This window comes from Dipodomys merriami, unplaced genomic scaffold, assembly GCF_024711535.1.
Source record: "Dipodomys merriami isolate MVZ:Mamm:240054 unplaced genomic scaffold, mDipMer1.0.p SCAF_37, whole genome shotgun sequence".
Lineage (NCBI taxonomy): Eukaryota > Metazoa > Chordata > Mammalia > Rodentia > Heteromyidae > Dipodomys > Dipodomys merriami.
In genome coordinates this window covers 12207223-12221810 of record NW_027205270.1, presented here as the reverse complement: position 1 = coordinate 12221810, position 14588 = coordinate 12207223, and the positions used below count along the sequence as shown (strand labels likewise).

Sequence of the window (14588 nt, the reverse complement as noted above, 5' to 3'; positions counted from 1 at the left end):
AATGTTGGAGAGACTCTTATCTCCAATAAATCACCAGAAAACCGTAAGTAGCTCTGTGGCTCAAGTGGTAGAGCACTAGCCTTGAGCTGAAGAGCTGAGGGACAGTGTCCAGGCCCAGAGTTCAAGCGCCACGACCAACCAAAAAAAAAAAAGTACTGTAACCATGCTACCAGACTGGGTATTCAAAATGAAGAGAATGAAGGAGGAAAAAAAAGTCAGAGTATTTGAAAAACTGAAGAGATGGAAAAAATTGGACTACTAAATGACAACCACCAAAAACACCTTGGTGAAAGATGAATCCCACAGATAATGTGGGATTTCATTCAAGTGGCACTCTGCCACTTGAGCCACAACTACACTTCTGGCTTTTTGGTAGTTAGAAGTAAAAGTCTCTTGGATTTTCTTGTCCAAGCTGGCTTTGAAACACAATCTTCAGGTCTAAGCCTCCTGAATAGCTATGATTCTAGGTGTGAGCCACTGGAATCAGGCTTGGATAGCTCACTTTTGGGTAAGAAAAGTGTAGAAATAAGAATGCATAAACACATTTGCTTACCTATGTAAAGAAACAATGAAGGCATGATGGTTTCCCAGTTGTTGTTGTTGTTTAAACACTAGTGGGACTCTTGTGCCAGTACTCTGTGCCTTGGCCTCTCTCTCTCTCTCTCTCTCATTTATTAATGCTGGTACTCTACCACTTGGATCCGTATTTTCACATGTGACATAAAGTGCGATGCTCTACACTGTGGCTTTATATGCACATTGAATGGCATTACTATCAACGTTCCAAAGGATAGATGGGTGCCAGAAGTCTTGAGAAGCAGGTGTTGGCTCACCCTATGAGCATCATTTCAACCCTCAGAATTGTCCAACAGGACCCAAGCCACTTCCTAAAGTGGTTTATGTCCTAAGGGCTGTAGATACTCATGCTGGACAGGTCAGGATGTCTCTCAATAGGTACTTGCAAGGCAGGAATCCCACTTAGAAGCAAATGGGATCTATTATCAGACTCATAAGCAGAGTTTGAACTCAGGGCCTCATGCTTGCTTAGTTTGTTGGCTCGGCTGGTGCTCTACATTTAAGTCACACTTTCAGACTAACTTTTTGTTGGTTATTTTGGAGATGGAGTCTTAAAAACTATTTTGTTTATGCTGGATCTCAGAATTCTGAGTACCTAGGATTACAGATGTGAGTCACTGGTTCCTGACTTCAACTTGTTTTGTTATAGTCTGGAATCCTTACTTTCCACATGCATGCAGTTAGCCTTGTTGTACTGTATATGTATCAGTGTAACCCAATTCAGATTCTTTTTGTAAAAAGAGAGAGCATATAAAAATGAACAAAACAATGCAGCGATACTTAGTGACAATAATAATACCTGGGATTCAAAAGAAATTTCTTACCATATATATTTAAAATATATTAAAATATCTTTTGGTACTGGTTGCTGGTGGCTCACGTCTATAATCTTAGCAATTCAAGAGGCTGAGATCTGAGGATTGCAGTTCGAAGCTAGCCCAGGTAGGAAAGTCTGTGAGACTTTTATCTCCAATTAGTCACTAGAAAACCAGAAGTGGTGCTATGGCTCAAAATGGTAGAGTGCTAGCCTTGAGCACAAAAGCTCAGGGACAGTGTCCAGGCTGAGTTCAAGCCCCATGACCAACACCACCACCAAAAAACCTTTTGGATTAATCTGACAATTGTTAAAAGACCCTTGTTCAGTCAGCAACTTATTTAAAGAGTTTATACCACTTAATTTTTTAAACTTTTTAATGCACAAGAAATTAAAACTGGGTGCTGGTGACTCATGTTTGCAATACTAGCTTCTCAGGAGACCGAAATTTGAAAAATGTGGGTTAAACCTTTCCGGGCAGAAAATCCGTGAGACTCTCCATTTTCTTCAATTAACCAACAAAAAGATGGAAATAGAGCTGTGGCTTACGTGATAAAGCACCAGCCTTGAGAGGGAAAAGCCACAACAGAGCACAAAGCCCTGAGTTCACACCCCACTACTGGCACAAAAAAGGAAACTGAGTAAAAGCAATGCATAACTAGGTATCTTTTAATACTCTACCTTGAAACATGTTCTATGGCATCCTGGAAGAACACCAACTTTACTTCTTTAGGGTTTGTCAGATTGTAATCATCAAGGTAGTCCTGTAGAACATTTGAGATTTTTTCCATATCAGGTAAGTCATCATAAATTCTATCCTCCTTTTCTGCTCCAAACTGTATGATGATTGATGAGAGAAAAACCATATTATATATAAACACACATGACAGAAGAGTCTGGGAAACCCATTTCATTTAACTTCTTCAAGCACTACATTGTAATTTCAATGCTTTGTGTAACAGAAGTCACATTGGATGCTAAGAATATGGATTTTTGTTTTTTTTTGGTATAACCCCACACTTTGATTTTATACTTTTGCTTTTAGGTGACTGACATTAGAAAAACTGAAAATACACATGATGGATTGTGACTGTTATAAACAATCATTTAGAACATATGTAGTTTTTATACAGCAGCCATGTAGGGTTTAATAAATTGCTGAGAGTAAAAATCAGGTGTAAACTTAGGGAAACTGAGTTCCCATTTGGATCAGTTGGGGATCTCTTTTCTCTGCTATGGCAAGTGCCCCAGGCACTTTCAGTTGGACTGAAATACCCAGGCAATCCAAGAAGAGTGTGGGTCTTCATTTCTCCTTTAATTATTCTTCATTTGATGATACCATCACCAAAACCACATAGGAAATGTAATCTTTGAAAACAAACCCCAAACATAATTTTTAATGATAAGTTTAAATAGATCTATGCCACACATTATTATTTATCTTTTCTTCTGTAAGGTGGTAATAGTCATCTGAAGGAAAATTTCACAGTGCATACATCTGATACGAAGATGAGTTCATTGGTCACTGAATCAGCACTAAGTGGGAACCTGGTAGGCACCTAGCTCTGACAGGGAATCTAGGGGCTTAGGGTGAACAAATACAATACTGTCCTGCTTGCTTGGAAACATGGAGAATATGTACCTGGAAAAAGAATGTGGGGTTAAATGGAAGCTTTATTCCAGTGCAGGTCCAGGATGCAAAAGAGTGTAGATATTATGTGAAGGACTGATTTGAGAAGTTTATAAAGAAAATAAAGGAGCTGGGGGCTGGCAGATCACACCTGTAATTCTAGGTACTTGAGAGGGTGGGATTGAGAGAATCCTGGTTCCATGCGACCCCTGGAAGAAAAGTTTCTGAGGCTCTATCTTGGTGGAAAGGTGTTTGGTGTGGTGGTGTGTCTCTGTCATACCAGCTAGTAATGGAGGCCTAAAATAAGCAGTTCTTGGTTAGGTACACACCTAGGGTAGGAAGCAAGACCTTATTTCAAAAATAACCAATAAAAAAGGGCTGGAGGTATGGTTCATTGGTAGAGAGCCTGCCTAGCACATGTTAAGCCCTGAGTTTAAATAAACCTCAGTTCTCCGTCCGTCTCTTTCTGTTCTCTCTCTCTATTATTTATATATATGTACACACACACACACACACACACACACACACACACACACACACACACACACACACACACACACACACACACACACACACACACACACACACACACACACACACACATTAGTCTTTGCAGGATACCCAGTCTTTGTCTTTTACTCTGGTGTTGTAGGGCAAAAGCAAATGGTGAGTGTAGCTGTGCCCTGACAAAATTGTTGTATAATCCACTGTAGGTTGATGGGCTCATGGGGCAACAATCTGCCTATACCTAGTCCAGGCATTTAATCTTAACAAATGGAAAGTTCTTGTAGAAGATTGACTTGAAGCAGAAAATAACTAATGTTTTAACTGGAGGTGTGGCTCAAAGGGTAGAACACTTGCCTGGCAAGCCTGAGACCCTGAGCTCAACCCACAGTACTGCCAACAACCACAACAGCAGCAAAACGAGTGGTTCAGGCAATAGTAAATGCTTTACAATCTTCAAATACAGTGACAGCAATACAGTACACTTACCTTAATGAAATCTCCAAAGATGATGGGCTTGGTTAAAAAATAGTCTATCTCAATTGAAATTCCAAAATGTTTGTCTGTTCAAATATAAAAAAAAAATGTTTGGTATAATGATAAGCTAGAATTCAGCTTTTCAATAAGATATGCAGAAAATGTCAGCAGCTACTTTGCTAAAGCCCTAATTGCTAAAAGTGAAAATTGAGTAAAGGCCATGTTTACGTCATGCCATGTGAGTTTGGTTGGTAATTTGCCAGATTTAAGATGAAGAATAGATAACAAATATTGAAAACCTTTGTGACATGGTAAATACTGGATTAGATTGTCTTAATTTTCTATTTATTGTGAAAATACTGCTATCTTGATTTTCAATCAGATAAGATGTGGGTTTTTCTCTCTTTCTCTCCCTTCTCCCCTCTCTTTTTTTCTCTACTTCTCTATCTCTGTTTCACTCTCTCTCTGTTTCACTCTCTCATATGCTAACCCCCGTGGCTTGAACTTTGGGGCCTGGGCATTCATTGTCTGAGCTTTTTGGCTCAAGGCTAGTACTCTACCATTTAAACTATAGCGCCACTTCTGGCTCTTTATTAGTTTTTTTTTTTTTTTTTTTTTTTTTTTTTTTTTTTGTTGTTGTTGTTGGTTTGTTGGTTAATTGGAGATAAGAGTGTCAAGGACTTTCCTGCTTAGGCTGGCTTTGAAATGTGATCCTTAGGTCTGAGTCTCTTGAGTAGGTAAGATTACAAATGTGAGCCACTGGCACACAGACTATTTTCTCTGTTCTACTTAAAAACCTATCATGAATTTAAAAAATTAAACTTTCTTACATTTCAGGAAAATAACTACCACAATTTAAAAATATTATAAACCTGAGCTACTAAAGGAAACAAATATAAATACTGTAAATAAAGATTGATATTTACTGGCCATTTCTGTCAAGATAACATGGAAATAGTGCTTGTCTTCATTATTAATCAAACGGTCATGGAATACTCTTTGGCATTCATGGCAAAAGAGTCTGAATATCTGTAATTCTTCCCTTATTGTTCCCGGATCACACTGGAGAATACCTGTTAGTTTTTAGGGGGGGGGGGAGGAAAGGAAAAGAAATTACCTTTGTGGAATATCTAGTAATAATTTAACCAGGAAATCATTAAGTCCAACTTTACCCACACATTGACAAAGTGCTTTCCCAGTGTGTGTATGCGGAGATTAATGGGAACCTAAGTTTTTGAAAGCAAACCTAGAATGCCTTATGTGACAAAGCCTTTTATATTGTTTTGTGATATATTTTTTAAATTGATCATGTGAAGTGGTCAAACTTTATAGCTTAAGCAATGCTCCTTTCCTTAGGATATGGGTTTTACTCATATTATTCTGAGCCCTTAAAAAGTTAGTCTCAATTATTATTGCAAATGCAGTCCTAAAAATTTCAAGTTACAATGGGAGCAATAATACAAAGCAGTACCTGGAAAGGTTCTTTTTGCAGATACACCCCTCAGATGGGCTTCTCTGTCCACACCATGTGGACAAGGGTATGGACAATGTATATCACATGCATAGGTATATAAGATAGTAGATACTGTCCACACTGCCCTGTGATAGTAAGATGTTTCTAGATAATGATGTTATACTTAACAAAATATTATATATGTGTGATTTGTGTCCCTTTCCTTTCTTCTTTTTTCTTTTTTGGCAGTACTGGGGAGCTCAGGCTCTCACACTTAATCATCAAGTATCTTCTACATGAGCCAAACCTCAGTTTACATGTGTTTCTTGAAGTGCTTAAAATTTTAATTATTTTCAATTAAAATTATAGAAACAAGGGAATTTCTAGGACATGTTGATGGACTGTGGGGACAATAAGGATGATGTTAACAACTGGAATTTCCTGGATAATTTATCATTGGTAAGATAAAATGGAGACTTTTTTTTTTTGGTCTGGTCGTGGGGCCTGAACTCTGGGCCTGGGCGCTGTCCCTCAGCTCAGCTGAAGGCTAGCGCTCTACCACTTGAGCCACAGCACCACGTCTGGCCTTTTCTGTTTATGTGGTGCTGAGTAATCAAACCAAGGTTCTCATGAATGCAAGGCAAGTACTCTACCACTGAGCCACCTTCCCAGTGTGCTCCACCACTTGAACCACAGCTCTACTTCCCGATTTTTGATGGTTAACTGGAGATAAGAGTCTTATAGACGTTCCTGCTTGGCTGGCTTTGAACTTTGAGCCTCAGATCTTAGCCTCCTGAATAGCTAGGATTACTGGCATGAGCCACCAGTGCTGAAGCTTGGAAGTTGTTTAAGAAAATAGGAATAGAGTGGGCTGGGAAGGTGGCTCAGTGGTAGACCACTTGCCTTGCATGCATGAGGCCCTGGGTTCGATTCCTCAGCATCACATAAGCAAAAAGAAAAAAGCCGGAAGTGGTGCTGTGGCTCAAGTGGTAGAGTGCTAGCCTTGAGCTGAAGAGCTGAGGGATAGCACCCAGGCCCAGAGTTCAGGCCCCACAACCGGACCCCCCCCCAAAAAAAAAAGAAAAGAAAAGAAAATAGGAATAGAAAAACAATGAGGGAGGCAAATAAATAAATGGCTAGATTAGACAATGTCTAAAGACTAGGAAGTAAGTCTGAATAAGTTCAGTAAAGAAGCAAAGCCATTTTCTAATGTTTCTGTGAAAAATGAGTTTATGAATTCAAGAATCACACTGCTGATACAGGAAATGAAGATTTCATTGGTGGTGGGCATGGAAAATGTCAGTGTCATCCTATGACAAGGATGGTTGGTGTACCAGCTTTGAGGGTTGTCTCTAAATTCTTGAAGGAGGAAAAAGAAAACAGTCACTGAGCTTTGAGAATGTGAGCAGGAAAGATTGGAACTTGGGAGTGTGAAAGAAGAGTAGTGCAGGTAGTTGAGGTTTTTAAGCTAAGTCTCAGCTCCTGCCCTGGACCACTGTGTTCTAGTTCATTCTCAGCCTTATTAAAGCACCAAAGGTAATGAGTTGGATTTTGATGACAATGGAAAACAGAAATGGACTTCAGAGTGCTTAGGCATTGCTTTTATGGAAGTGTTTGATAGCTTTCTCTCAGCCTACTTTGCATATATTGCACATGCTTTAGCTTTGGCTTGTTTGAATCTTTATTGAGAAAAGAAAATTAAGATGGTATAAAATAAGAAGGACAGGATAGAGTCAGAGGGTGAAATATATGACAGTACAGTTAAGTTAGTGACTGTACACAAAAGAAGGGGAAGGGTTTGATTTAGATATTAGAAAAGTTTTTTTTTTTCAGGTTTGACTTTCTATAAAGATGAGGTTGTGGTCCGATTCTTTCTAGCATTTCACTTAAAGATGATTCATCAGCTGAGACTGAGAAATGAGAGGGATTTGTGGGGTTTGAAAAATCTATGGTGTTTAGCTTGGGTTGGGGAGAGAGGGGGGAAGGGCATGCTATGGGATTTCCAGGTAAGACACAGACACCTGTGTATATATGGTTCCATGGAGATATTTGGGGGCAATGGTGCAATTGAGGGTGAAGATCGGAGAAAGAGGGTTTAATACATTACCTTGCACACATTTGGATAAATCCCTCAAGTTAAAGACATAGTGGGACTTGGCTGGTGTTGGTAGGAGATCAACACTCATTCTGTTATAAATTTCAACTGCAGCTTCTACAATGTTTGATGAAGTTTGCCTTACAGCTGGTGGGAAGTCACTTAGAAAGCCATTTAAGATGGCCTAGAACCAAAAGCATAACATTAGAGCATTCTTTTTAACCATACACATATCTTTCAAATACTCTAGATTTAATGTTATTTTCTATCAATAAAAAGTCAAATTTTAACACCAAGATATCTTGACTGTGAAAGCTCTTCTGTTCATTTGAGGTTATGTTTTCGAGAATGGGCTCACTTCCCTCTTCTGTGATTGTTTAGAGTGCCTGTTTAGAATGGCATATACATGACCTGTGAATACACCTCGGATCTACTCTCAAGTGGTTTACTCTCCTTCCTGATGTGAATCCAGAGAGTCCTGTTGGAAGGGCACAGACTAATCTGGAAATGAAATGTTGTCTCTGATGTTTATGGGCAAATGATCAATGGGCCTATAGATTTCCATTTTCATGCAACGTACTTGTAATTATGGACTTTCATCCCCTTCAGTTAATGGCCCAGCCTTCTTCATTCAGATCAGAAGCTTGGATGTCTGATGACACCTACCATTCTTTGTCCCTCACAATCTCTTGAATCCACCTGCTTCTTTCTGTTTCCCCTGACTACTTCATTCTTCTTCCCTCTTTTTCATCTGGTCTTCTTCATGCCCTTCTCTTCACTCACTGGACTATCCTCTTCCATCTCATCTCCCCTGTCTCCCTTTATTTATGCAAATCCATCACAGCTCTCCTAATGGCTAACCTTTCCAGGCTCCTCTTCCTCTTCTCTTCCTTCCCTATTCCCATTCACATTGGCTGTAACAGCCCATGCTCCTTCTCTCAGTCTCCACACTCCCTGTTCCTTTCTCCCAGTGCCTAGCCTATATAGTTTTTTGCTAGATAGGTGCTTTCTCATCTGTCAAGTTTTAGGTATTGCAATATTTGCAGAGAGGCTTTCCTTGACCTCCCGATCCAAAATAAGTCCTCTCATTAGTCTCTTCCAAGGAATCCATAGCTTATTACAATTTGAAAGTACCTAAATATGAGCTAGCCCCTCCCCTGCCTGAGTAGAGTTAGCCCCTCCTAGCTCTGGAAGCTAAGAAAAATCATTGTAGTTTTAAAAAATACATTCTCATCACCATCCTATGAAGGATGGAAAAAGTCATCAGAATGCACATGAACACATTTGGCAGATTGCTTGAGAATTACGTTAGTGATTTTGGATTTGGGTCTCACACACAAGATGTTTTGAAATAGATCAAAGCATTTGTTTGTAGTGGGCCTTTTGCTGGGCATTAATTAGTGTTTAGCAACTTAATGAATTTTAGAAACTGTCTTTCTGAGGTATTCTCCTTTTGGATACCCCAAAATGAGTGGTATTTTGAGCAGGAGCATCTGCTCAAAATTATAAATGTAACCTTAATCTCCAAAGTTGATGAAAATATAGAAAAATTGGAATATATGTGTATACTATATATTATATATATATGTATATACTATATATTACAAATATAGAAATTCCAGCATGTCTATTCTGAATGCAAACAGTTTCTAGCATATATATTAGTGACTCTTGCACCTATCTTTAGAACTCAGTCATGATCTGTCTCCATGATAGAAGCTCCATTAGGATGAAGATGGCATCTATTTTGTTTAAAATGATGCACTGGTATCTCTCATACCTGTTTAGTGAATGAATGAATATCTGCTAAATTGACATTCATAGGTATTTTTAAAAAGTAGGAGGATCAAGAGTTTGAGGCAAGCCTAGGCTACACAGTGGGACTCTATCAAAGGAATTTTAAAAAGGAAAAAAACACCAGGAACCCTCCCCTCCCCCCAAAAACCCCAAACCAAAAAAACAAGTGTCCCCTCCAAAAAAAGAAAACCAAGATAAAATTAATACATGATCATCGAGGTTACTAAAAACCATGTCTTGGTAGTTGCCTTACATGTCTTGCATGATACATTTGACAACTTTGCAAAGATCTTCTTTTGCACACAATATGCACACAAACTAGAACCAGAATTCTCACAGTTAGGGAAGGATACTTTCATATGAGGATAGTATATATATTTTGTATATATTGTATGTATTGTGTGTGTGTGTGTGTGTACACACACACACTCTTGGCCTGGGCACTGTCCCTGAGCTCTTCAGCTCAAGGCTAGTGCTCTACCACTTGAACCGCAGTACCACTCCTGGATTTTTCTGTTTATGTGGTGCTGTGGAATTAAACCCAGGGCCTCATGCATGCGAGGCAAGCACTCTACCACTGAGCCACCTTCCCAGCCCCTTAAAGTATATTTTTTAAATGACATCAGTTAAATTTGTTGTATGCTGTTTAGTTTAACCTTAAAATATACAGAGATGAATATTTTGCCACATAAATTTTCACAAGCATATATGAACTGTGGGTCCGAAGTCACCTGTAGCAAGCATATTCCAAATCTGTGCAAAGTGTGACTTAGGTTTTGTTCTGCATATATGAATTGTTGAACTAACTTGCAACAGATAATCAAAGAAAGGACATCATCATACCACTGACCATTTAAAAAGTAATAGGTGATGAAAGCTTACATACATTACATATAATTAGATGTGTATATATTTTATATACATATTACATATATTCTTAGATCCATAGGCTTCTTTCTGTGATAGAAATAAACCAATTTAATATATGTGTTCCTAACAACAAAGTTATTTTAACTTATTGATTTTCCTTTTCTAATTTTAGTTACCTCCAGGTTCCTCCTCCATTCAATAACAAAGGACAAGGCGGGGAACTATAAAGTCTTCTGTCATAGGTTGTGATTAAACATGATGTTTGCAATGCATGAGCCTGTAGTGAGCCCTTTCATTCTACTGTTAAAATATACTGTCTAATCTGGGAATGAGAGGAATATGTGTCCCCACTTGAATCCATTCCTACCCAGTGACCTCAGAGTATCTGAGTTTTTCCATACTTCATTTCTATTTCTTCCCATGAGGTGGTGTGCATTTTCATTGTAAGTCTGTAAGTCACAATGGGCAAAGGCAGCTCCACGGCAGCAAGTGTTTAGCTCTGATGTATCTGCAGGATGTCCCCACGGGGGACACATTTCCATGGATGTGACAACCCATCGAAAAGCCGAGGGGTAAGACAATTCCTTTTCCAGGAACCCAGATTATACACATTTCTTTCTAATCGAGGTGCTTTAGATGACATTTTTATAGGCATACCCCCAAATTTGCTTTAATGTATTAAGAAAGGGAAGAATTTGCAAATTCAGTATTTTTAAAAAATCGGGCACAAACTACTTGGGACACTTCCCAGCACTCATCACATTGCAAGAATGAGTCTGGATAACATGCACTTTGAACCTCAAATATAGTTACAGTAGAAAGATTATTAAAAATGGGGAGGGGGGCTGGGAAGGTGGCTCAGTGGTAGAGCGCTTGCCTTGCATGCATGAGGCCCTGGGTTCGATTCCTCAGCACCACATAAGCAAAAAGAAAAAATCCGGAAGTGGCGCTGTGGCTCAAGTGGTAGAGCGCTAGCCTTGAGCTGAAGAGCTGAGGGACAGTGCCCAGGCCCAGAGTTCAGGCCCCACGACCGGATCCCAAAAAATAAAAAAAAATAATAAAAATGGGGGGACGTGCCTAAAAATCATCCTATTGTTGGGCACTGGTGGGTCATGTTTGTACCAGACATCATCAAAAAAAGCCAAAATGAGAGCATGAGTCTCTGAGTTGGAGCCACCCCCTTCTATTAATGTCTGATGTACTCCCGGTTGTTCCTTCATACTTTGATCTATTAAGCATGTATTAGGGCATAATAATAGGAAATAAGTGCCCATCCTTTCATTTTCTAAAGCACTCTCCCAAACTATATATCATTTATATTATATGTATATATGTATAAGCTCTTAAACAACTTCCTAGTCATTCAAAATAATTCCCTATGGATAAAGCTTAATTGGTTTGGACAGAAAACTTCTGTCCATGCACCCAATTTTGAGTACATGCTGGCTGTGCCTCTCTCTCCTCTCAAGAGGGCCTCCTTTGGAAAAGGAGGCCAATGTCAGTAAATGTAAAGGCGCATGTAGTTCCTGCACTACTGAGCAATTACTGACAAAGTCAGATTCTTCAGAGCAGTTTTCTTCTCCCTGCACACTTATTCCTATTTTCTGCCTCTGTAACTGTATTCAACCCAAGCACCTCCTGTTCTGGAAATCTCTTCTTCCTTGTCAATTTCATCTTCCTCCACCACCTGGCATTCGGTCTCCCATCATTCTGTTCAAAATAACGTCTCATTTATCAAACACACATACACACACACAGAACCATATGCAGAATGCTGCAGGGAAGGTCTTACTACACAGTCTTCCTTCAGAGTGGAGGTCATGTTTGGACACCGCTTCCTGCATTTGTAAAACCACCTTTGAGAAGACAAACACGAAAGGCAATGATGCAAACAGCTGCCAGTTGCTGTCTTGGTGTTCATCATCGTCACCTGGCTTCTGCTCAGGGAGGAGGGACGTGTGATCCCCAGAAACACAATGGGCCACTTTGATGGTGGCAGCCTTGGAATATAGGCTTTCCTCTCCACTCCTGTCTGAGTTTCAATCCACACTCACTTGAAAAATCTGTTTCAGACTGTGCTCTGAGGGCATGGGGAGACACAGCATACTGAAGTGACGGATGAAGCGGGGCGTCACAGGGTTGCGGCCGCCTCCTGGAGGCGCACAGGCTGATACGATGGTTACGTCCTGCATGCAGAGAGAAGAAGAGGTGAGACTGGCCCTTCCCAATGGCAGGACACGGAACTGATGTTTTTTAAGGATCTGTCAGGAGCCGGCAGTGTATTACATTTTTGTCCACGTGAAGTGACTTATTCCTTCTGACCATGGATGAGAAAAATAAACCAGGATGGTTCAATAAGTTGATCAAGATCAAATATAAAGGGGATTAGCAACACAGAAAGCTTTGCCTTTTGCCTTTTGGAAAGGTCCCTCAGCTGTCTGCAGACTGGAGAACAGAGTATAGGTGTGTGGAGAGCAGTTCATGACCAGTTTGCCCCCTTTCAATATTCCTAGGAGATCTAGAGTGTTCTGTTTCCTCCATAATTCATGTCAGGGTTTGATCCTCATGGTGAGGAGCGAAAGAGTTTGAAATCAGTTCAACTTTTTTTATGGGTGGTTCTAGGATTTGAACTTAGAACCTCATGCTTGCTAGGCAGGGGCTCTACCACTTGAACCATGCCTCCAGTTCTTAGGAGTAGTATCTTTCACATCAGAGTGGAGACTTCATTACTGAATATTGATGGGAGAGAGAGTAGAACAACCCCTTCCTGCCCCCCCCCCCGCAACAAATACATACATACAGAGCCATACACACCCCATTCTCTATGTAATGCCCAGAACTGTCCCAAGGCTCTGCCAGCAAGAAGGTGATACCAGATGGGGCCCCTTGTCCTTTATCAGGACTATGAACCAAAATAAACCTATTTCTTTTCCCTGTGTGTGTGTGTGTGTGTGTGTGTGTGTGTGTGTGTGTGTGTGTGTGTGTGTGTGTGTGTACGCATGCCCCAGTAGTGAGGCTTGAACTCAGGGTCCCTTAGCTTTCTTGCTCAAGGCTGATACTCTACTGTGGCTTGAGCCACAGCTCCATTTCTGGCTTTTGGGTGGTTAATGGGAGATAGGAGCCTCACAGACTTTCCTGCCAGGGTTGGTTTTGAACGGTACCTGATCCTCAGTTCTCAGCCTACTGAGAAGCTAGGATTACGAGGGTGAGCTACCTGCACAGAGTTTAATAAACCTATTTCTAACTTCCTAGTCTAGGGTGTAGTGTAATTAGTCACAGAAATCAGACTAATCCATTGATGTAAAGAAGGAAAGATGGCCACCTGTAACCTAAGGAAAGAAGCACCAGAAGAAACTACTGCTGACATCTGATCTTGGGCTTTTAACCATCCACAGTCATCTGTCAGATGGAGAAACTAGTCCAAGCTACCCAGTTTGTTATTTTGTTTATGGTAAGTCTAGCAAGAAAATATACTATATTTCCTTTGTTATGTAAATTTGAACACACCAAGAAATTTAAAACCAAAAGTAACCTGTATTTCTTTCCAAAAGAGTTTGCTTCTGTCATAAAATCCACCAAAATCTTGATACTGTCGAAGTAATTCAATTGGAGGCTGAGAGCCATAGCGATCTAGTCGGGGCATGTTTAAATCATCAACAAATATCACAACTTGTTTATTTCCTGGTGCTCCTGTGGAAAGAAACAGAATGGATTTTATTCAAGAATTATGATTTCTGGAAGTGGCGCTGAGGCTCAAATGGTAGAATGCTAGCCGTGAGCACAGAGTTCAGGCCTTGAGTTCAAACCTGAGGACTGGCCAAAAAAAAAAAAAAAAAGAATTATGATTTGCCTTTAGAAAAATAAGACCAAACTGGTACGGTTTGAATGTGATCATCTTCACCAAAATTCATGTTGAGCCTTGGTCCCCAAGTAATATGGTGTCGGGAGACTTTAAGAAGGAGTCAGACAGTGGTGGCTCACGCCTGTAATCCTAGCTACTCAGGAGGCTGAGATCTGATCCAGTTCTGGCAGGAAAGTCCATGAGACTCTTATTTCCAATTAACCACCAGAAAACTGGAAGTGGCACTGTGGTTCAAGTGATAGAGTGCTAGCCTTGAGCTGAAGAGCTCAGGAACAGCACCCAGGCCCAGAGGTCAAGCCTCGTGACTGGGGAAAAAAAGCATCTGAAGGAAAATGTAGCTAAGTTGCAGTTCTGGGTGGGCCACCCAGCAGGGCTGTGGGCTGGGCAAGAGGAACCTGAAGCCAGAGCCTGGAGGATGTATTACTGGACTATGCCACTGAATGGAGGATGAGATTCTGATCCTCATCTTCAGGAAACCTGTCAGCTGTAAGACTGATACCTCACCTGTGA

At 40.3% G+C, this 14588-nt stretch overlaps 1 protein-coding gene across 3 annotated transcripts in view; it reads right to left on the bottom strand.

Moving 5' to 3' along the window:
• Positions 1-14588, bottom strand: part of Dnah6 (dynein axonemal heavy chain 6) — a 196070-nt gene that overhangs the window by 70757 nt on the left and 110725 nt on the right. For all 3 annotated transcript variants that reach the window (XM_069989108.1, XM_069989109.1, XM_069989110.1), the window contains 6 exons: positions 13749-13906; positions 12271-12402; positions 7562-7733; positions 4928-5074; positions 4014-4087; positions 2072-2226 (listed from right to left, as the gene is read on the bottom strand). In XM_069989108.1, coding sequence (XP_069845209.1) covers positions 2072-2226; positions 4014-4087; positions 4928-5074; positions 7562-7733; positions 12271-12402; positions 13749-13906 — 838 coding nt within the window. The remainder of the gene's footprint in view (positions 1-2071; positions 2227-4013; positions 4088-4927; positions 5075-7561; positions 7734-12270; positions 12403-13748; positions 13907-14588) is intronic.